Source organism: Acartia tonsa, chromosome 13 (assembly GCF_053477335.1).
Source record: "Acartia tonsa isolate MP-2025a chromosome 13, ASM5347733v1, whole genome shotgun sequence".
Classification (NCBI taxonomy): Eukaryota; Metazoa; Arthropoda; class Copepoda; order Calanoida; family Acartiidae; genus Acartia; species Acartia tonsa.
Genome location: NC_137272.1, coordinates 46,983,029 through 47,005,796, shown reverse-complemented (window position 1 = coordinate 47,005,796; position 22,768 = coordinate 46,983,029). Strand labels below are relative to the sequence as shown.

At 28.9% G+C, this 22,768-nt stretch overlaps 2 protein-coding genes across 2 annotated transcripts; both read left to right on the top strand.

Moving 5' to 3' along the window:
- Positions 1 to 293: 293 nt before the first annotated feature.
- On the top strand, positions 294 to 7,380 carry LOC145335351 (uncharacterized; the record flags this gene model as incomplete). Its single annotated transcript, XM_080181087.1, has 9 exons — positions 294 to 359; positions 897 to 951; positions 1,368 to 1,466; positions 1,677 to 1,775; positions 2,853 to 2,951; positions 4,905 to 5,003; positions 5,380 to 5,490; positions 5,717 to 5,815; positions 7,277 to 7,380. Coding segments are annotated over 9 exons (831 nt in total), but the record flags the coding sequence as incomplete, so codon positions are not given.
- Positions 7,381 to 7,511: 131 nt separating this feature from the next.
- On the top strand, positions 7,512 to 19,351 carry LOC145335482 (uncharacterized). Its single transcript, XM_080181243.1, has 22 exons — positions 7,512 to 7,605; positions 7,942 to 8,040; positions 8,126 to 8,230; positions 8,413 to 8,511; positions 8,886 to 9,005; positions 10,234 to 10,332; positions 10,491 to 10,589; positions 11,634 to 11,732; positions 12,765 to 12,869; positions 13,270 to 13,368; positions 13,493 to 13,591; positions 13,700 to 13,801; positions 14,867 to 14,965; positions 15,546 to 15,644; positions 15,739 to 15,837; positions 15,933 to 15,986; positions 16,289 to 16,384; positions 16,547 to 16,645; positions 17,238 to 17,336; positions 17,750 to 17,848; positions 18,349 to 18,450; positions 18,992 to 19,351. The coding sequence occupies exons 1-22, from the start codon at positions 7,521 to 7,523 to the stop codon at positions 19,012 to 19,014; spliced, it is 2,079 nt and encodes a 692-aa protein (XP_080037369.1). The 5' UTR covers positions 7,512 to 7,520; the 3' UTR covers positions 19,015 to 19,351.
- The last annotated feature ends 3,417 nt before the right edge of the window (positions 19,352 to 22,768 follow it).

Sequence of the window (22,768 nt, the reverse complement as noted above, 5' to 3'; positions counted from 1 at the left end):
GAACTTTTATTTAATTATTTTGCTAATATAGTCCTTACATATTGGTGTGAGTATATTCTTCCATGGTCAGGGAAGGGGAAAGGTAAAGTCATGAGATGGGGTGGGGGTAGTGTTATATTAGCCAGCTTGGAAAAACATTTTAAATTAGTATGTGAGAATCTTCCATAATATCCATGTATTATGTATCCATTTTGGTAGCTAAGCTTTAAACATGACCTTGAATTATCTTTCACAAACTAAAAAGAAAATTGTAAATCACAGATTTTGATTTATTCAACTACCAAATTCCACAGAATACACTGCCTCACACTCAGTTCTATATTATCTGTGAACTTGGTAACATGGCTACACTTAGCTTAGTGAGTTATTTTTTTTAGTTATTCAGCTGCTCTATGACTAAATTATGTTATTTAATTAAAATGATCATAGTTTTTAAATTTCAAATTTAGAATTTAAAAAAGTATCCATATTGATCATTACCCTAATTTACCCCTTTCATTATTTTGTAAATAGCTTAAAACCACCTCAGTACATTCATTTACAAGATCTTTTGGAGTACACCAATAGTAAATCCTGTTACATAAAACACATAATTTTTGTAATTCACAAAAATTTTTCAGGTGTAATTTACAGATCTTGTTATACATTTGCAATTGCATTAATTTGAGCATACCCATACCAGTGGAGTTATTTAATGCCCCTCTCAGTCTCAAAGGAAATTTTTAAAATTCTCTAATAATATTCACCAAAGAAAACATTGTTCTTTTAGATTAAAACAATAAAAAGATAAATGATAAAGGAAATTCAAATAAAAGGGTGATAGAGGACTATTAATAAGTCATAGATATTATTAAATTTTTGAAAAGGATATTATCAATACAACATTAAATGTTTAGATTTGTTTACTATTGTATGTTGGTTGCAGCAAACAAAGTCCAGTTTCTTATCCAAGTAAGTTTTTTTTTCATGTAATTAACAAATAAATAACCTTTCCTTTATTTAAAAAGACCTCAGTGATTTCACATAAAGTACCTGTTGAGGTCTCAAACCCCCCTAAAGAGGAGTTTTTCCTATGCCTAACCTCTGCATGAGACTATAAACCCTGTGGTGCCTATAAAAATATAGGGTTTCATTGCTCAATTAGAGTAAAATGAAATAATTCTTGCTCTATGTTTTTAAAGCAGAATATGTGATTCATTGAAGTAAGTCAGTTAAAATTGAATTTAGATATGGTAAGGATATTGATAATTTGATTTTTATCAATACATTGTTCCTGTCTATTTGCTTTCGAAAAAGGCACAAAAAGTATTATTTGAAACATAAATCAAATCAATATAAAAAAAACCACACATTGTCCTTTTATCTAGGAAATTATATTCTTGTAAATACAGCAAGGCATGGACTAACTGATGCTGTGAAGTTTCTATTAGAAGATGGGGCTGATGTCAATGATGAGGACAATAATGGTTAGATACATAATGTTTTATTTCTTCTCATTTTACGAAAAGATAAACTTATATTTTATAAATAGATTGTTGAAAAAGTATTACTTCTTCGAGAAAGAGGGCATAAAGAAATAGGTTGCCAAATAGTTTATCTACATATTTAAAAAAATACCGCTTAAAATTATTAATCTTGTAATTCATAAACTAACTAACTGTATTATCTATGTATAGAAAACACCGCATTGATCCTTGCTGCTAAAAATGGACATTTAGATATTGTTCAAGAGCTCATACAGAAAGGAGCTCAAGTGAAACATAAGAATGAAGATGGTAAGATTTACCTTTCTACCACTAGAAAATATCAAAGATTGCATTTTAACCAACAAAATCTTTGTCTTACTTAAAACAATCTATGCTAATATAAAATACTATTAATATTTTCATTTAATAACCCTTTTAATACATATAATAATCAGGGATCTAAAATTCATTTTCTTGACTGTCTTGGACTTTGGATACTAGAAAAATATCCATCCAGATATCAATCTATCTATCTAATAATCTACCAATAATATATTTATCAATATGGTAACTGTACTCTGAACTATATTATATAAAGTAGTAAGTGTTTTTTTGTCTGTCCCAAAGGATCTCGCTAACCACTGAACCGATATTGTTTTCCTTTACAGTGAAGCTTCTTATAGGTCCTGGGATGGTTTTAAACTATTTTTGGGAGGGTGTCTTCACCATCCTCCCCCCCAAAATTATTTTTTAAAATCTTTTGAAACTCAAATTTAAAATGGGATGTATCAACTTTTCCCCCTCCAACCTTAAGTGCCCCTAGAGTCTTCTTGGGGGCGTAGCCGCTAGTAGAATATATAAAATATCTAATATAATAATATATTTCTTTGTAGAAAATTTAATTGCATTTTTATTATTATTTTGTGAACACATTGTTTACAAAAAAATACATACCTAAAAAAAATTTTTTAAAAAGAATGGGGGGAGTTTTTTTTGTTTTTTAGGGGGGGAGTTTGGGATTTAGTTTGTGCTGAACTAATTGGTTTCTAGTTCAGGGGTGGAGTAATCTCCAGTGCACTACAGGGCAAAAACCTTTTGAAAATAAATACCCCCTACAAATTTTTAAAAAATAGTATAAAATTCTAATTTACACCCTAACCCCCCTCCCTGAAAATAAAATCTATAAATTTATTCCGAACAATATGTAATGTATCTAACATATTTATATCTAAAAATGTCATCTATCTATCTAAAACTTTACTATTAATTACAAATATATATCTAAAATCATTATATTACACTATTTAATCCATAAACAACTCTCTGTTATCTTTAACTCTACTCTAAACTACAAATATAAAATAAAAAAATCTAATTTATATCTAGGATGGACCAGTCTTATGTATGCAGCAAGTAATGGAAGGACAGATGTTATGAAGATATTGCTAAAAAATGGAGCTGATATTAATGCAGAAGATTCCTATGGTTAGTTACATAATATATTATATGTTATTATATTTTAATATATCCTTCCTGCTATCTGTCCATATTTCTACCTACCTATTATCTACATAAACATATCTTTATAGAGTGGCTTCAAAAATAGCTTAAAAGTGTCCTTATAATTACAAAAAATTTATGAACCCAATAAAAAATATCTATCTCACTATACATACTAGGAGAGACTAGTCTTATGTATGCAGCAAAAAATTGGAACAGAAATACTGTTGTGAAGATTTTATTAGAAAATGGAGCTGATATCAATGCTAAGGATAGTAATGGTTAGATTATTATTATCATAATAATAATTTATTTTCAAAATATTTATAATATCCATCAAAATATCTATTTAACTATACATACTAGGAGAGACCAGTCTTATGTATGCAGCATCATGGAATAGTGTTTTGGAAATTTTTTGCTTAGCCCTAGCTTAAATAATTAAAGACAATACTCTATACAAAACAAGACTAATTTCATTTTAAAAATGTATTTACATTGATAACAAAATAACAACAAACAATGATTTTATATATGAAAATAAGTGCAAATTAAACTAAATAATATTTCAATCAAACATCCTGATTTGAACTCGTTTTAACTCAATTTTGAACTAAAAAAATATAAATATTTTACTTTTCACTGATTTACCCCAGTGTGTAAATTAAATATGACCCTAAAAACCCCAAATTCTGACGAACGTGGTTTTAACCCTAATTACCCCAAATCACAGTGGGGCGAATTTCCTTAATTTGTCTTAAAACTGAGTTTTAAGTTACTTTAACAGTCCCATTGCTTAAATAAAGAAATAGGATTATACTAAATAATATTGAGTATTATTTAGTATTCACTTCAATGGAAATAATCTAATTAATCAACCTTTAACTTTATAAATATATAGCACTATAATAACTTACCAAATATTGTTCACTTCAGGGCTGATTAGATTAGACGTTGCTGTATCCATTTCACTTATTAGAACCTTAAGCAGTAATGTTAGGAATACAAAATAACTCAAGGGAAACAAATATTATAAAATAAAAAGACAACAAGGAAGGTTATCAATTTAATTTTACAAAATAATTAACAATACTTAAAAACCAAGGAATGATAAGGCAGGTCGTTCAATGATTATTAAAATATTATTAATAGTTCCTTATCCTTGAATAAAAGTACTATACAATAGAAACTAAGATTTCAACTGAGCATCAAGAACCAATGTAACTTAAACTTCAAAAACGCATCTGGTTCTATAAAACGTTAATGAGAACTGTTTAAAATCACAAACATTATTTGCTTTCTTAGTTAGACTAATGCGACTATTACTACATTAAAAATCCCGCTTATTGAGTACTAAGCCTCTTTCTAATAGTAGACGAGTACGTAGACTGATTTATTGGTCAGCTGTTGCTTCCAAATATAAACTTTTTTTCTCATTTCTCATTTTCCATAGATTAATAAAAAAATAGATCAACAATAAAGTTTAATATTGCTCATCTACTAAAATTACGAAATAAGCTATTTTTTTTTCTGAAACAAATAGAAAGATTGATGTTGTTAAGATTTTATTAGAAAATGCAGCTGATATCAATGCACAGGATACAAATGGTAGATATATAATATTATTGTTATACAATTTTTCTACCATATAAATATTATCTTAATTTTTCCTTCATTATATCTATTATCATTTCTATTTATTTATCTTACTCTAAATCACAATATTATAATTAATGTCTTAAATATATCATCTCTCTTTGTATCTGTAATTCTACTCTAAACTACAAAATATATCAAGTTTATTATATTTTTATCTAGGAAGGTCCAGTCTTATGTATGCAGCAAAGAATTATATATATAAATATATTATCTCTCTATGTATCTATAACTCTATTGTAAGCTACTAAATATGATAAATTTAATATTTTGAATATCTAGGAAGGACCAGCCTTATGTATGCAGCAGAGTATGGAAACTCTAATCTTGTGAAGATTTTATTAGAAAATGGAGCTGATATCAATGCTAAGGATAGAAATGGTTAGATAATAATACTTTATTTTCAAAATATTTATAATATCCATCAAAATATCTATTTAACTATACATACTAGGAGAGACCAGTCTTATGTATGCAGCATCATGGAATAGAAAGATTGATGTTGTTAAGATTTTATTAGAAAATGCAGCTGATATCAATGCACAGGATACAAATGTTAGATATATAATATTATTGTTTTACAATTTTTCTACCATATAAATATTATCTTAATTTTTCCTTCATTATATCTGTTTATATTACTATCGCTTTATTTTACTATAAATCACAATATTATAATTAATATCTAAAATATATTATCTCTCTGTAGATCTAAAACTCTACTCCAAAGTACTAAATTATATATACTTATATCTAGGAAAGACCAGTCTTATGTATGCTGCTTCAAGTCAAAATGCAGCATGGAATGGAAAAACTGATATGGTTAAGTTTTTAGTAGAAGCTGACATCAATGCAAAGAATTATAATGGTTAGTTAAATAATATAATTGCTTTAAAATACTTCTATCATATGTATATAATCTTTACTTTTCCTTTTCTGAATCAAATTATATTTCTTGTATCTTCTTTGTATCTATTTTTCTTATTATAAATCACAATATCATAATTATTATCTAAAATATATTATCCCTCTGTGTATCTATAATTCTACTCTTAAATCAAAAAATATAATAAATTTAATATATTTATTTCTAGGAACATCCAGTCTTATGTATGCAGTATATGATGAAGAGACTGATGTTGTGAAGATTTTATTAGAAAATGGAGCTGATATACATGCTAAGGATAATGATGGTTAGATTATTATCATTTAAATACATTTTTTCACTATATATGTTATCTTATGTTGATAATTTCTGATTCTGTCTATTTGTGGCCCAGATACTGATAAGACTGACAACCCATCATCTCTGTACAAACCTAGATTTTCTTGAGGGAACACTGCTACTAGCTTGTTAAGAAGGTACAGCCCAACTAAATCTGACACTTCGGCTGAGTCATATCCACCCATAGGAACATCAAAGTTGTCGCCAGTCTTCTTCACCCAAGGTTCATTATCTGAGAACAGGAATGTTTTTCTGGAGTGAAAAATTACTTGTTTATCTTGATCCAAAATGTTAACAAATTGGGACCCAAAAACAATAGCTTTGTTAAGAAGGCTTTCCGTGATGCTTGGATAAAAACTTTCAATATCGTACTGGAAGAATTTGAGGGTATTCTTATTCTGTAAATTGTTGAACCAATCAAGAGTGTCTTTTGTGCTTCTCCACTGGTTAGAGTTAGTATTTGATCTTATGCATTTATTTATATTGTCTAAGATTTGTTTTGAAATCATACCAATTTTTTTTTTAGCTGGATTGATCAATCTGCATTCTACACGTCCAGGAAAGCTATTTTTATGTTCTTTAATGGTTACATAGCTGGAAGGTTTGGCTAGAACTTCGATTCTATCAGCAAGCCCAAGTTCAGTTGCTATTTCGGCTGCTTCTATGTTAACTTCATCAATGTTGTTAGCATCACACTTCTTATAATTGTTGGTAATATTATTTTTAAGTAGTTGATTGTACTTGGCCACAGGAATTTCATACAGGTTTGAAGTTTTATCTGCACTCACTATGATATCTTTGCTGTCTTTTACTTTTTTACAATCATCTCTCAGCTTTTGTTGAAATTGGCTTGTTACAAGTTTAAATTTTATATTTTCAATCAATTTGATCAAATCATCTTCAAAACCTCATAGCTGTTTAAGCTCATCAAACTGTGGGACACTTCTGTTTGATTTGAATCCATATGTTTCCTTACTTTCAGTATCAGAAGGGTAACAAATAAAATACCAGGCCCATCTTAGAGTGTTGACAAATTTTTCTACTTTACTGATTAGCTGCTTTTTGTACTGAAGTCTTGAAGGTATTGGCATGCTCTTCAATGAATATGGAATATCGAAACGTTTCATTGTTGTTAAGAAGTTACCTCGGTGAACAGAGTGCTCAACTGTAGCCAGGAGCAAGGACAAATGTTGGTTTCCAAGGTAGACAAGAGTGCTCTACATAGAGTATTCTATGGAGCCCATTACTTAAAAGTAAAACAACAAATTTTTATTTTCTTTTACTCAGAATTTCATGCTTCTGCAATCATCAGAAAGATACTATTTTTTTCCTTAAAAATAAATATGTGGATTTTTTACAAATGTTTTAGAGGATTTTAAGAAAATTGTATTACAATTTATAAAAAAAAATCTAATATATTTATATCTAGGAATGACCAGTCTTATGTGGGCAGCATGGAATGGAAATGCTGATGATGTGAAGATTTTATTAGAAAACGGAGCTGATATACATGCTAAGGATAATGATGGTTAGATTATTATCATTTAAATACATTTTTTATATTATATTATATTATTATATGTATTATCTTGATTGTTCCCTTATTACATCTCTACTTTAAACTACAAAATATAATAAATCTAATATATTTATATCTAGGAAGGACCAGTCTTATGTATGCATCAGAGGATGGAAAGACTAATGTTGTGAAGATTTTTTTAGAAAACGGAGCTGATATACATGCTAAGGATAATGATGGTTAGAATATTATCATTTAAATACATTTTTTTCACTATATATGTTATCTTATGTTATCTTTATTTTTCCTTCGTTATATCTATTATTATTTCTATTTATTTATCTTACTCTAAATCACAATATTATAATTAATGTCTTAAATATATTATCTCTCTTTGTATCTGTAATTCTACTGTAAACTACAAAATATATCAAGTTTATTATATTTATATCTAGGAAGGTCCAGTCTTATGTATGCAGCAAAGAATTATATATATAAATATATTATCTCTCTATGTATCTATAACTCTATTGTAAGCTACTAAATATGATAAATTTAATATTTTGAATATCTAGGAAGGACCAGTCTTATGTATGCAGCAGAGTATGGAAACTCTAATCTTGTGAAGATTTTATTAGAAAATGGAGCTGATATCAATGCTAAGGATAGTAATGGTTAGATTATTATTATCATAATAATACTTTATTTTCATAATATTTATCATTTCCATCAAAATATCTCTTTAACTATACATACTAGGAGAGACCAGTCTTATGTATGCAGCAGCGTCATGGAATGAACAGATTGATGTTGTTAAGATTTTATTAGAAAATGGAGCTGATATCAATGCACAGGACAAAAATGGTAGTTACAAAATATTATTGTTTTACAATTTTTCTACCTTCTACCTTCATTATATCTGTTTATATTACTATCTTTTTATTTTACTTTAATCACAATATTATAATTAATATCTAAAATATATTATCTCTCTGTAGATCTAAAACTCTACTCTAAAGTACTAAATTATATATACTTATATCTAGGAAAGACCAGTCTTATGTATGCAGCAGAGAATGGAAAGACTAATGTTGTGAAGATTTTATTAGAAAATGGAGCTGATATTAATGCTAAGAATAACTATGGTAAGTTATATAATTTTAACAATATTTCTATTAAATGAATATTATCTTAAAAGATACCAGTCTTATGTATGCACCAAAATTTAAAAGTACTGTGTGGGAACCACAAAAAGGAGAGTCTTTTGTTGTGAAGATTTTATTGGAAAATGGAGCTATTATTAATGCACAGAATAAAAATGAAAGTTACATAATATCAATAATTCCAGCATAGTATATTATCTTAATTTTTCCTTTATTATATTTGTGTATATTTCTATCTATTTTTCTTACAATACATCACAATTTTATAATTAATATCTAAAATACATAACCGCTCTGTAATGTATAACTCTACTCCAAACTACCAAATATAATAATTTTAATATGTATATGTCTAGGAGAGACCAGTCTTATGTATGCTGTTTCAAGTCATATATGGGCAGCACAGAATGGAAAAACTGATATAATTAAGTTTTTATTAGAAAATGGAGCTGACATCAATGCAAAGAATATTAATGGTTAGTTACATAATATTATTTCTTTACAATATTTCTATCATATGTACAGGGCGCTTAAAAAAAAACTGCGTTTTCCAAATTTGGGAAACAACCATTAGGAGTACAAAAAAAATAAGTATATGTCAATATTCTCTATAAAAATATGCATCGAAATTGTTACAGGTGTTTTTTAATATCTCTGAAAATAACAGCGCATTTTAAAGCATAAATATTTCAAAAGATGCATATGATGCTTTTTTCTGGTAGAATTTTGTGCTTTAAGGTTGGTTTTCAAAAATTTGTTCACTTGAAAACAACATCTTAATACAGCCAATACAATTTTCTACCAATTACACTAAAAATTTCATTTAAAATTCCCTCACTGAAAACAAATATTCAGTTTTTCTTTTTGTATACTTAAGAAACATGACCTTAAAAATTGCTCATGTTCATAAATCCTTACCCCTCATTTATTTCTATAATCCTTTAATTTGATTGACAGGTTAAGATATAAACTCATAATTTATCCATAATTTGTAATTAAATGCTTTATTAAAAAAAATTCAAACTTCAATAACTTTTTTGTCTTTAGAGATTTTTTTGTCAAATAAAAAGGAGTTTTTTTCTTTTTACTATAACCTATGTTATTAAAGAAGATTCTTTTACTGCAAATGCATCACAATCAAAAAATGTGAAAAAATGACAAATTGCAGTTTCTTAAAAATGCTTTTGTAAGGAGCTAAAAAGCATTTCACCTTTAAAACTCATTAGGGTACTTTTCTTATACCCTTTTCTAAATTAATATTGAAATTCTACAATTTTTTTATACATAATAGAAGAGTTATTTAAATTTTTCTTGCACAACATTTTTCACATGAAGCATTTTTGGAAACTATGTACCTATCATAGATGCCGTATTTTTAGAGATAATGAAAAACACCTGTTATAAATTTGATGTACTTTTTTACAGAGAATAAGGACATATGATGGTTTTTTCTGTATTCCTTCTGGTTGTGTCTGAAAAACGGAAAACGCAGTTTTTTCTGAAACACCGTGTATATTATCTTTACTTTTCCTTCTTTGTATCAAATTATATTTCTTGTATCTTCTTTGTACCTATTTACTTACTTACTTATCTTACTATAAATTACAATATTATAATTATTATCTAAAATATATCATATCTCAGTGTATCTATAATTCTACTCTTAAATAAAAAATATAATAAATTAAATATATTTATTTCAAGGAAGGACCAGTCTTATGTATGCAGCAGAGAATGAAAAGACTGATGTTGTGAAGATTTTATTAGAAACCGAAGCAGATATCAATGATAAGGATAATGTTGGTTAGATTATTATTATCATTATAATAATTTAATTTCATAATTTATGTTATCTCAATTTTTCCTTTGTTATGTCTGTTTATATTTTCATCTAAAATATATTATCCCTCTTTGTATCTATAACTACCCTAAAATAATAAATATAATATATTTATATCTAGGAAGGACCAGTCTTAGTTATGCAGCAGAGGAAGGAAGGACTGATGTTGTGAAGATTTTAGTAGAAAATGGAGCTGATATCAATGATAAGGATAATTATGGTTAGATTATAATTGTTATTATAATACATTATTTTCATACAGATTGACCCTCGAAAAAGTATTTTTTAGTATCTGCAGCCCTTATTTCTCAATGAATTATTAAAAAATGTATATGTCCTTGTTCTCTATAGATTTCCACATCATCGGAGATTTTTAGAGCTAAAGTTTTGAAAAAGTTACTGAGAAAAAGTAACTTTTAACATGAAACAACTTTTTAGCAAAATTAAGGTAGAAATCCTTTTATTTTTGTTACTTTTTGAAACTTTATACAAAAATGAAATAAAAGATTTAGATTTTGTTTAAAAAGCATTTTTTTACACATATTTTTTAAGGTCTTTTTAGTTTAATGATATTTTGAAAAACTTACTTATTAGGCAAAATTGTTTTAGATTAAAAAACCAAATAAATCTTTATGAATATAGCAGGAATATTGTTTTCATAATCCTAAGAAAATAAAATTACAACGTTATAATTTTTTAATCAAAAATGCTTAATTAACCCCCTATTAAATGATTGAGATATCAGAAAAGGGGGCGGAGCAACTGTCATAATTAATTCTTTTCATAAATAAGTGTAAATAAATAACCTAAAATTTGCAAATAATCATTCATTTAGAAGTATTTTTTGCCATCAAAAATAGATATTTTTTGGTGGAATAAAAAATAAACAATTAGTTAACTTGTTTTTCTTTGAGTATCATTATTCAGTTGCCAGAAAAAACGTAATATAAACATCCAAAAATTATGAGAAACAAAAAAAATTCTTTTTCTCAGCCTCTTTTTCAAAACTTTAGCTCTAAAAATCTATGGTGTTAATGAAGGTAAAATTAAAATTTTTTTATATGCTTGTGTTGAAATGTACAGAGAACACAGATATATGCTCCAATTGATGATACATTAAGAAATAACAGCTGTAAACCCTAAAAGATACTTTTTCTTGGGTCTTACTGTATATCTCTCTATCTATCTTATTATACATATGTATTCATCTTACTAAAATAATCACTACTTAAGAATATTATAAATTTAATATATTTATATCTAGGATATACCATTCTTATGTGGGCAGCACTAAATGGAGAGAATGGTGTTGTGAAGGTTTTATTAGAATATGGAGCTAATATACATGCGAAGGATAATGATGGTTAGATTATTACTATTTTTAAACATTATTTTTATAATATTCATCAAAATATCTATCTATAATACAAAGTAGAACGATGTCTGTCTGTCCGTCTGTCCGTCCGTCTGTCTGTCTGTCCCTTAAGATCTCGGTAACCACTGAACCGATCGGATTCTACTCTTTAGGGTATCTACCTATTGGTCCTGTGGTGGTTTTAAGCTATTTTCTCGGGGGGTGGGACACCCCCAACCCCCCCAAAAACCAAAAAATCCCCCCCCATTTTTTTTTTTTTTTTTTTTTTTTTTTTGAAGGAGTTTCCATGGTCCTTTATGATCTCTCGCAATAATTTTTTTTTATCACCTCTTGGGCAAAGCCCCTAGAGGCTAGGGGCGAAGCCGCTAGTCTCAATACAAAGGATAATGATGGTTAGATTATTGTTATTATTATAATATTCTGGCAAAAAAACTATTTTTGCATTATAAAATAAAGAAAAATATATATAGGCATTTTACTCTAATAATAATCACTTTCTTTGATCATATGTGTTGCTTTTTCAAATGTAAACAATGTATTGTAAAGCTGTACAATAATGGACTACCAAAATAAAATATCCAGGAAAATATAGATTGTTTAACCGAATCATCGAGGGTGTATCTATTCTATTATAAACTAGCAGCTTCGCCCCTAGCCTCTAGGGGCTTTGCCCCAAGAGGTGATAAAAAAAAATTAAGGAAATCTTCAGCAAAAAAAAAAAAAAAAAAAATGGGGGGGGGAATTTTTTGGTTTTTGGGGGGTTGGGGGTGTCCCACCCCCCAAGAAAATAGCTTAAAACCACCACAGGACCAATAGGTATATACCCTGAAGAGTAGAATCCGATCGGTTCAGTGGTTACCGAGATCTTAAGGGACAGACAGACAGACGGACAGACAGACAGACGGATAGACAGACATCGTTCTACTTTGTATTATAGATTACAATATTATACTAAAATAACTAAAATATATCTACACAAAACTACTTAATCTATTATAAATTTAATATATTTATACCTAGGATGGACCAGTCTTATTTATGCAGCTGCAGCAAAGAATGGAAAGATTGATGTTGTGAAGATTTTATTAGAAGGTGGAGCTGACATCAATTCAAAGGATAATGATGGTTAGATTTTCATTATCATTATAACACATTATTTTGAAAAATTTTATAATATCCCTTGAAATATTTTATCCCCTTATCAGGGGCGTCTAAGCTTTTTTATTTGGGGGGGGGGGGGTAAAATTTTGAAAATAAAAATTTGGGGGGGGGGGGTAATCTTTATTTCATAGAGGCATTTTTTTTATTTGGGGGGGGGGGGTTGAAAATTGAAAATCCAAAATTAATTTGGGGGGGGTAATCACTCCATTACCTCCCCCCCCCTTGGATGTCTATGCCCCTTATCTCTCTATTTTTCTTACTATACAAATGTATTCATCTTACTAAAATATATTATCTCTCTGAAAAACTATAACTTTACTCTAAACTTCTAAAAATATAATACATCTATTAGATTTATATTTAGGAGTGACCAGTCTTATGCGGGCAGGACAGAATGGAAACACTGGTGTTGTAAAGGTTTTATTAGAAAATGGAGCTGATATACATGCTAAGGATAATGATGGTTAGATTATTATTATCATTTTAATACATTATTTTCATAACTTATCTTATCTTATATTATCTCTCTGTGGATCTATAACTCTACTCTAAACTACTAAATATATTAAATTTAATATAATATCTAGAAAGGACCAGTCTTATGTATGCAGCAAAGGATGGAAAGACTGATGTTGTGAAGATTTTATTAGAAAATGGAGCTGATATCAATGAAAAGAGTGATAATGGTTAGTTACATAATATTATTATACAATATTTCTATCATATGAATATTATCTTAATTTTTCTTTTTGTTTATATATAAATCTATGATAATCCAATTTATTTAAATATAGGAGAGACCATTCTAATGTATGCTGCAGCAAGGGATAGAAAGACTGATGTTGTGAAGATTTTGTTAAAAAATGGAGCTGATATCAATGCAAAGAGTATCAGTGGTTAGTTACATATTATTATTATAATACAATATTTCTATGATATGTATATTATCTCAATGTACCTTTATTATATCTGCTTATATTTCTTATCATAAATCACATTATTATACTTCTATCTATCTATTATTCTGTATATTATATTTATCTATCTATCTATATTTACAATATCAATGAAAATATTGATGAAGAATATTTTAACAGTTTATATATCTGTCTGTTTAAATATCTATCCATAATCATCTATCTTTATAAGCCTTCCATGGACCTATAAGAATCTTTACAGTAAAGAAAAACCATATCAGTCCAGCAGTGAGATCTTAAGCCTAACAGGGATATCTACAGGGTGTTTCAAGAGAAATGCGCTTTTTAAAAACTTAATTGTGCATAGAAAATAAAACAATAATATAAAAAGCTTTATAGCTTTGGAAAACTGTTCTGGGACATTTTTGTTTCAAGTATTTAAAAATAACTATTTCAACAAATTATGCCCTAAAACGGGTTTTTCCAAAGTCCTTATTTTGAAGATTTACAGAATAAAAGGTTGTGGAAAAAATGTTCGCATTTTTAAAATTCAAATTGAGCGGCTTGTATTAATAGTAGAAAAATGTTTTGTTTACATAATAACCATTCCTGTGTTATGTATATTTTATAAGCTACATTGTAAAATGTTCCAACTTAATTAAAACTTTTCAACCTTTCTTACATTTTTCAACATACCTCCTAAACTACAAATAACATTTTTCCATTTATACAAGCCGTGCAACTTGAATTTTAAAAATGTGCGCATTTTTTCCACAACCTTTAAATTCGTAAATCTTCAAAATTAAGGCATTTGGAAAAACCAGTTTTGTTTATCCTTTACATAATTTTAATCAGCCTGTATATCCACTGTAAACTCTGATTTACCTGAACTTACTTTGTGGGGTTTTAATATTAGTCAATTTCTTAGGGTTCAGCCCAACAAGAAAAAAAGACAGACAAACAGTTTATTTCTTATATGAAAAGAATATGCAATATTATTAATCTTGTAATTTATAAACTAAACTAAAATTTATTAATGTATAGGAAACTCTGCATTGATCCTAGCAGCTAAGAATGGAAATTTAGATATTGTTTATGAGCTTATACAACATGGAGCTTATGTAAATCATAAGAATGAAGATGGTAAGCTTTCCTTTTCTACCATATAAAAATTTACATTTTACTAACAAAATCATTGGATTACTTGTAAACCATCTATCCCTGAAATCTGTCAATCTGATCTTCAAAACTTAGTAACCAAAGAACTGATTGAGCTCCACTCTTCAAAGAATAGGGCTTTTGGTTTTGTGATGGGTTTAAGCTATTTTTGAGGGGTAGGACAACCCCAAGAAAAAAAATATTATCCTTACACTAAATTTTTTTTCTTGTAAGAAAATATAAACAAGAAAGTGGGAGGGAAACCTCACTTCACCTTGGGTTAGATTTCTTAATATATATCTTTTAGATGAACTAGTTGTCTGATAAATTTTGTGTGTTGTCTTATTTCACATAAGCTGTGACTAGAACCAAATTTGACCCTTTTATAAAGTAACCTAAAATGAGAAAGAAATTTCAGAAATTTTTGCCTGATTATCCCTTTTTCATATAAATTTTCTCAAAACAATCACATAGATAGACCCATTTATTGCTTTGCTTTCCTTTTAGCTACCTTTGCATTTTATACAATAATCAATAAAAAGACCATTAACTTAACTTTATATAGGATGGACTCCATTGATGTTGGCAGCTCTTGAAGGACATGAAGCAATTGTAAAGTTCCTTATCATCCAGGGAGCTAATGTGAATGATAGGAATGTGTCAGGTCAGGTCCTTATCTCTAGTAAAAATATCTAAATTAAAATAGAAAAGTGTAATATTATTATTAATTTTCTAAATATATATATATATCTAACTAGGATGGACCAGTCTTATGTATGCAGCATATCATTGCTACACTGATGTAGTAAAGTATTTATTAGAATATGGAGCTGATGTCAGTGCTCATGATGTTTATGGTTAGTTTTATAATACCATTACAATAAGTTATTTAATATACATTACATTATAATATTTAATCTATATATACAAAAATGTAAAGCTTTTAATCTAGGATTTACCAGTTTGCAGTTTACAAAGGAGAAAAGACACCAAGAATATAGTGATGGTAAGGATTGATGATTTGTTTTTATCTAACTCCTAAATGCTTTATGTTTTAAGGTGCTTCTGTGTTGACACTGTAAATGAAGACACAAAAATTTGATAAATGCTGCAGTAAAAAAAAAAACAATAATAAGCAAACACATAATTAAATTATATTATTCCAAAAAAGACCTATTTTTTATTTAGTTAATTAAGGGGGGTTCGACTAGGGGAGTTAGAAGTGGTTAAAATTAAAAAGCTTCCTTTGACTGGCAAAACAAAATCTCCCCCCAGTGGCAAGCCTCTTCTCCCACATATTTTATCTAGGATATACCAGTCTTATATGGGCGACACAATATGGTCAAAGAAATGTTGTGAAAGTATTATTAGAACGTGGGGTTGATGCTAATTTAAATGATGATGGTAAGTCATATATTTTATTACAATAATATATTTTAATTTAAATTTCTTCATACCTTTTGTATTTTGCCATATATATCTTACAATGTGATACATTTTAAATAAATATATATATACTACTCTAAACTACCAAAATTTTTAATATATCTGTTAACTTATTTTTAGGAGTTGCTGTTCTTATAACTGCAGCAAAGAATGGGTACACTGATGTTTTGAAGACCCTGTTGGAACATGGAGCTGATGTCAACACTAAGGATAAAGGAGGTTAGTTACTTGATTATCCTCTTAGGAATTTTTTTTTTATAATTTGAAAAGCTTTAAACAACAACTTCCCCCCCCCCCCTCTGGTTACAATTTTTAAGTTAGGTTATATGGCTAGGAAGACAAGTGCCTGGGGTTAGACAGGCCCAGGGGGCTGAGCGATGCAGCCATGGTCATTATTTTTTAGTTTGTAGAAAGGGGGGGGGGTGTTGCTACAAAAAATTTTAAATTTAGGAAAGAATTCCTAAGAGGACTATACCCAATATTAATTTAATACAATGTATATTATCTCATAAATTTTACTTAATTAATGTTATTGATTGATAGCTTAATATTGAAATTAAATTACCATGACAAATGGGGACTCAAGGGCTCACTTGGTCTGTAATACCATAAATGATTTGTTTTTCAGGTTTTTATTTATAAAAAGTACCTAAAGGCAAACGTTTTTAAATAAAAGGGATTAAGAAGTAATAAAATAGGCCAAGCTATCATATTGTTGAAAATTCTATATAGTATCATTTTCCCTTCTGAAATAGGGATAAATAATCTAGTATTTCATAAACTAAATCATTTGTGTGATATCTCTGAATAGGAAACACTCCATTGCTCTTTGCTGCTAAGAATGGACATGAAAATATTGTTCAAGAGCTCATACAACATGGTGCTGATGTGAATGCTAAGAATAAAGATGGTAAGTTTTCCTTTTTATCTTCCTGCCACATGAAAATATAACTGACAACTGTTTTATATATAAAAATATGATCTAAAATGATTGATTACTTTGATCAGTTCTGATGATATCTTAAGATCGAATTTTAATACAATATTTCTTAAAAGTCACAAATTATTTCAAAATTTAAGAGTTTTGGGTCTGTAAAAATAGAAGAGGGGTGGGTACGGGCAGTTTGCCCCTGATTCATTGGGTTAGAGATTTCTAAAGATGAATTACTTCTAATAAGATACCTCAGTTCATTGATCTGTCTATCTATATATTTCTAAATCTTTTAATTTATCCATATCTGTATATATCTATTTATATAACTATAGAATATATATGTACCTTATAAGACACCTTTTGCAATTAGTGAATATATGTATATCTAGGAACTACCAGCCTTCATAAAGCAGCACATTTTGGAAACTCTATTATAGTAAAGATACTTCTTGAACATGGAGCTGATATCAGAACTATGAATAAAAGAGGTTAGTTACATAGCATTATTTATTTATATACTTTATTTACATCTTTATTATATTTTAATAACCATTTTTACAATATCTATTTAACTTTCTTTTCAAATCATCTTTCTATCCATATAATTATCTGTTCATTGGATCATGTAAAGCAAAGTGTGCCAATTTCCTGTTTCTGCACACTCTGTTTTACTTGGGGGAATATTGGCATATTCTGCTTTACTTTTTGTCCTTGGCAAACTCTGCATGACTTGATCCTATTCATCTTGCAATCTTTATTTATATCTATTTGTCTATTACCTTATTGTCTATGTATCTATTAATCTATTTATAGTATTAAAAAAACCCTAGTTTAAAAAAATTTGACTTTCATTTTGAATTACAAATATTATGATGTACTTTTATTACGTACAATATTTACTTTCTATCTCTCTCCTTAAACTATAACCTATCAAAACTTTCCAACCAATTTGATTATCTGTATATCAAATAATCAATAAATATGATAGGTAGAACAGCTTTGGATGAGATCCCTATAGAATATTCTTGGAACACTGACGAAATAAGAAAAGAAAAGAGAGAAATAGCAGAAATTCTTAGAAAACATTATGGTAAGCTTGTTTAAATTCATTATTACTTAAAAACATATTTGTCCCTTATTTATTGATATTGAAATATAGTTGGATCATAGAAAGAAAAGGAAGTAGTGTGTTTTGTTGATTTTTCACATTAGCTTTTGATAGGTTATTTAAGATAGTTAAATTTTAATTTCCTTGCAGGGTTAGGAAATTGGTATCAATTGTTAAGAGCCTCCCACAGGGGCTAGAAATAGGAAAAAAGCTACTGTAAAACTATGACAAAACCTGCTACTTTGTTTTCATGATCTGTGCAGTCTTTTGTTTAAATCTTAAATTAGATAAAAAGTATACTAATTATCTTGGATAGAAGGCAAACAAATCCTAATATATAAATACTTCTGAAGTCTCTTGTTACTGTTTAACTTCTGTCAACCTATTAGTGCCTGTTATATAATACAATCCTTATAATAAAGGAATGCCTGTCTGAAATGAGTTTCAAATACCCCTCAATACCCTTTGAGGCTTCTAGTGGGGTATCCACTAGTCCTAAAATAAGGTTTTTGATTTTTTTTAGATATTGCTAACTGGAGAAACTGAATTCATCAGAAATTCAACAGAATTCAACATCAGAAACTTGCAACCTTTCACCCCTGCTCTTTCCAAATGGCATTCCATATCTCACCAAACTTTTCAATCTCTCCATCTCTTATGCTAACATCCCTGACATTTGGAAACTAACCAAACTCAAACTCCTTAAACTTGGTAAACCCCCCACAACCTACTCCACAATCTCCATCCTTTGTTCTGCATCTAAAATAAGGTGTGAGAGGATTTTTTGTGCACAACAGGCATTTTGTGTAAAAACACCCAAACATTTATTTATATATTCATCTATTATCTTAAAATCATCTAATCATCTTAAATTATCTTGACTGCATATTTTAATTCGGATCTACTGCAGTTCATGGTAAAATATTGCTGGTAACGAATGCTTCCTGTTTCCTGGCAATGTTAGAAGATTCCTGGATCTAGCATAACAAGAAATATTTCTGGTTGCTGGCAATTTATGCATAATCCTGGCCACTGCCATGTTTGAAACATTCCTGTTGAAAAGCAATATTTCCCTTTATAATTCACATTTCCCTTTTATTACACTTACCCCACAATTAGAGGTTGATAAGATTCAGACAACTCAAGAGTGGCTACTTTGGCATGTTTGTCTGATGTGGTGGGGGAGGGGGGGGGGTGGGGTTGGAGTGGTGTTTCTCTGTACTAAGAGTTAGGAAAAGGTATAAATATTGCTCTGCTCTGCAACAATTCACAGTAAATTAAAAACCTTAAACTGATCAAATGTAAATAATGAATTAGAGAGAGAGGGGGGGGGGGGTGCTGAGACAAATATCATTAAAATTCCTTATTGCTGATTTTTATCAACAGTTATTAATACAACGTTTACTAAGGTGTAAAAAGTAACAATGTAAAAGTATTTAGGAAAAACTTTAAGGTTAATAGGTCCTGTGAAGGTTTTAAACTATTTGGTTTATTTGAGGGTATCATCCACAATCCTCCTAAGATAAACAGCCACTAGAAAAAAATATTATAATTTTTTGGTTTATCGGTTAGCAAGATCTCTCTGTGTACAAAGACAGTCAAACACACAAACAAACGGACACCCTGTTACTTATAAATAAGTATGAAACACATTACGTAATAGTAACTTACTTTTCCTAAATATTTTACTTTAAATTAAAATCCTTCGCTACTTTATATTGTAGATTATAGCAGTTGTGCCCCTAGCATCATGAGGCTCCGTTTTTAAATTGATAGGACCTTGTGAAGCTTCTCTAAAACGAAGAACTTAATCAAATCAGTGGTAGTAAGATCTTAATTAAGAAACAAACAAATATTGCTATATTGTCAACCTTTCTTGCTTGAGTTTACAAAGCACTAAAAAGAAGGGAAAATAATTTGAATTTAAAACACCCGCCAAAAGTATCAGAGATTCAGAACATAATTGTGCGTGTTAAATCTAAAAATGGGTAACCAATTAGCTTTTTTGTCAAGAGGTTACTTTATCTTAACTCGAATACCCACCAATTAAAACCCCGTATTTTATAAGACAAAATAAAGATGCCATTCAAATTTTGGCGCGAAAGTGTTAATTGAATTTAAAAACTCTCGCGCTACAGCTGTCTACAGTATTGAGAGGAATGGGTTGTAAGGTATAGTTACAAAATTTTGGCGCCAATTTAGTCATATGCGTGTAAAGGTTTATTGATTTAAATTTGAAAGTCTAAAAAAGGGAGTGAATAGAATAATTTGAAATAAAAATCTCCCGCCATAATCTAATTACTTACATGGTTTCATGGTCTGTACGTCACAGTTACACCACTCTTTTTGTTGATTTAGGCTAGAATTGTTGGCTTTAACCTCTTAGAATTTTTTTCAATTTTGATCCTTAATCCCCCCCCCCAAAAAAAAAAAAAATAATGAATCCTGGCCGCGGCACTTTTTTTATAATTAGGTTAGTTTAGGTTATAGGGGCTAGTATTAAGTTTTGGCATTCTATAGGCGTTCAAGATCGTTGGTTTACTGTTTGATTTTTAGAGCTTCACTTAGAAATAAATTTATTTATTAATGCGATTAAAATTACGAAATTATCTCCCCCACTTTTTAATATACTAGCGGCTTCGCCCCTTAATTTTTGGGGGGGTTGGGGGTGTCCCACCCCCCAAGAAAATAGTTATAAACCTTCCCGGGACCTATGAGAAGCTACCCTGTAAAGGGGAACCCGATCGATTCAGCGGTTAGCAAGATCTTTTGCTACAAACAAACAGACAAACACACACACAAACAGACAGACATCGTTCTACTTTGTATTATAGATTATAAAGATAAAAAGTGGCCTAAATTTTGGCGCGAAAGTGGATATTAAGATAGAAACAGTTAAATTTATAGAAAAAGATCCAACTCTTCTATATCCTTTCCCCACCTCTATTAATAAAATAATTGAAGCAACTGTCCCTTATTAATCATAGCTGTTTACCCCCTAAGAAAATGTGATAAGGGGTATGGGGTAAAAACTCCTGTAAGCCAGTAATCTTCTCTCATTGCTGGTAACCTGGAAAATTTGTATATTGCCAGCTAACAGGAACCTAGGATTTAGGGGAATATGCGTGCTGCTGGATCCAGGAATCTTGTAATATTGCCAGGAACCAGGAAGCATTCGTTACCAGCAATATTTTACCATGAACTGCAGTAGATCCTTTAATTCTGTTATCTATATTTTAAGGTCAGATTTTTATTTTAAATATCTTTTGTGTATAAATATTAGTACTTTTCTTATTCTTTAATTGTACCCTGTTTACCTTTAATAAATCATAATAATTTTTAATTATTTTCATAGTTTTTAGTAATATATAGTTACAATTAAATTAACTAATAATTGAAAACAAGAATTTTTTTTCCAAATTTTGCAAAAAAAGTTTTTGTGCTTCTCTTCTCAAGGATGTTTTCTATAAGCATATACTTTTAACATAGAATATGAAGAAAATAAGCTAAATTGTAAGATATTTTACAGTATGGCTTTGAAAACAATAAATATCCGCAGAAAGCTGTTTACAATTTGATGCAATAATAAACTTTAATGGAATAAACACAACTTGTATTACAATTTATTCATAAAGAGCACAAAAAAGTTCTCTTTTTTTTATTGATTGCTTTATAAAACTTGATAAAATGGAAAACTAAGTCACATTAACAAAAATATCAAGGATTTGTACCTTGATTTTTTGTACTTTTGTAGGGAAAATTGATAAACAAACAGAAAATCTGAATGTTTTTTTTTATTAAAATGTTTCTAGGATTATTTAACTTGTCGTATATAGTTTAAACAATTTACTTACTGTTAAAGATTTATTTTATGACATACAACTACCAAGTCATTTTTAATAACATTGTAATTAGGTAATAAAGATTTATTTTAAATTTGTAGTATTGACAAAAAAATACCTCACTGTTTACAAAGGACTAATCTTAGAGGTTATTTTAATATCCTTTTATATTGTGTTGGACAATAAAAAACCCACTTAGATTACACTTTTATCAGCCTGTTTATAAAGAAATATTAAATCTTTCTAATTTACAAATTTGTAATTGAATGTGGGCCAGAGATGGGTTAACTAAAGTTACTTGGATACTAATAAAAAACCTGTTTTTTTGCTTTGTTATTGTATTTGATATTAACCCTTAACAGTCGGGCCCCTTGCCGCACCTTAATTGGTTGGGGGGGGGGGGGGGGGTGGCGTTCAATGCCCCCAAAATTATCTCAGTTCCTATTAGAGCTAGAGGG

Bases quoted from the DNA above. Each gene is read 5' to 3' on its own strand.
- LOC145335482 (XM_080181243.1), top strand. From the start codon at position 7,521: ATGTATGCATCAGAGGATGGAAAGACTAATGTTGTGAAGATTTTTTTA. The intron at 9,006-10,233 runs GTTAGTTACATA...ATTTATTTCAAG, and splicing joins CAATGCAAAGAATATTAATG to GAAGGACCAGTCTTATGTAT. The intron at 12,870-13,269 runs GTTAGATTTTCA...ATTTATATTTAG, and splicing joins CAATTCAAAGGATAATGATG to GAGTGACCAGTCTTATGCGG.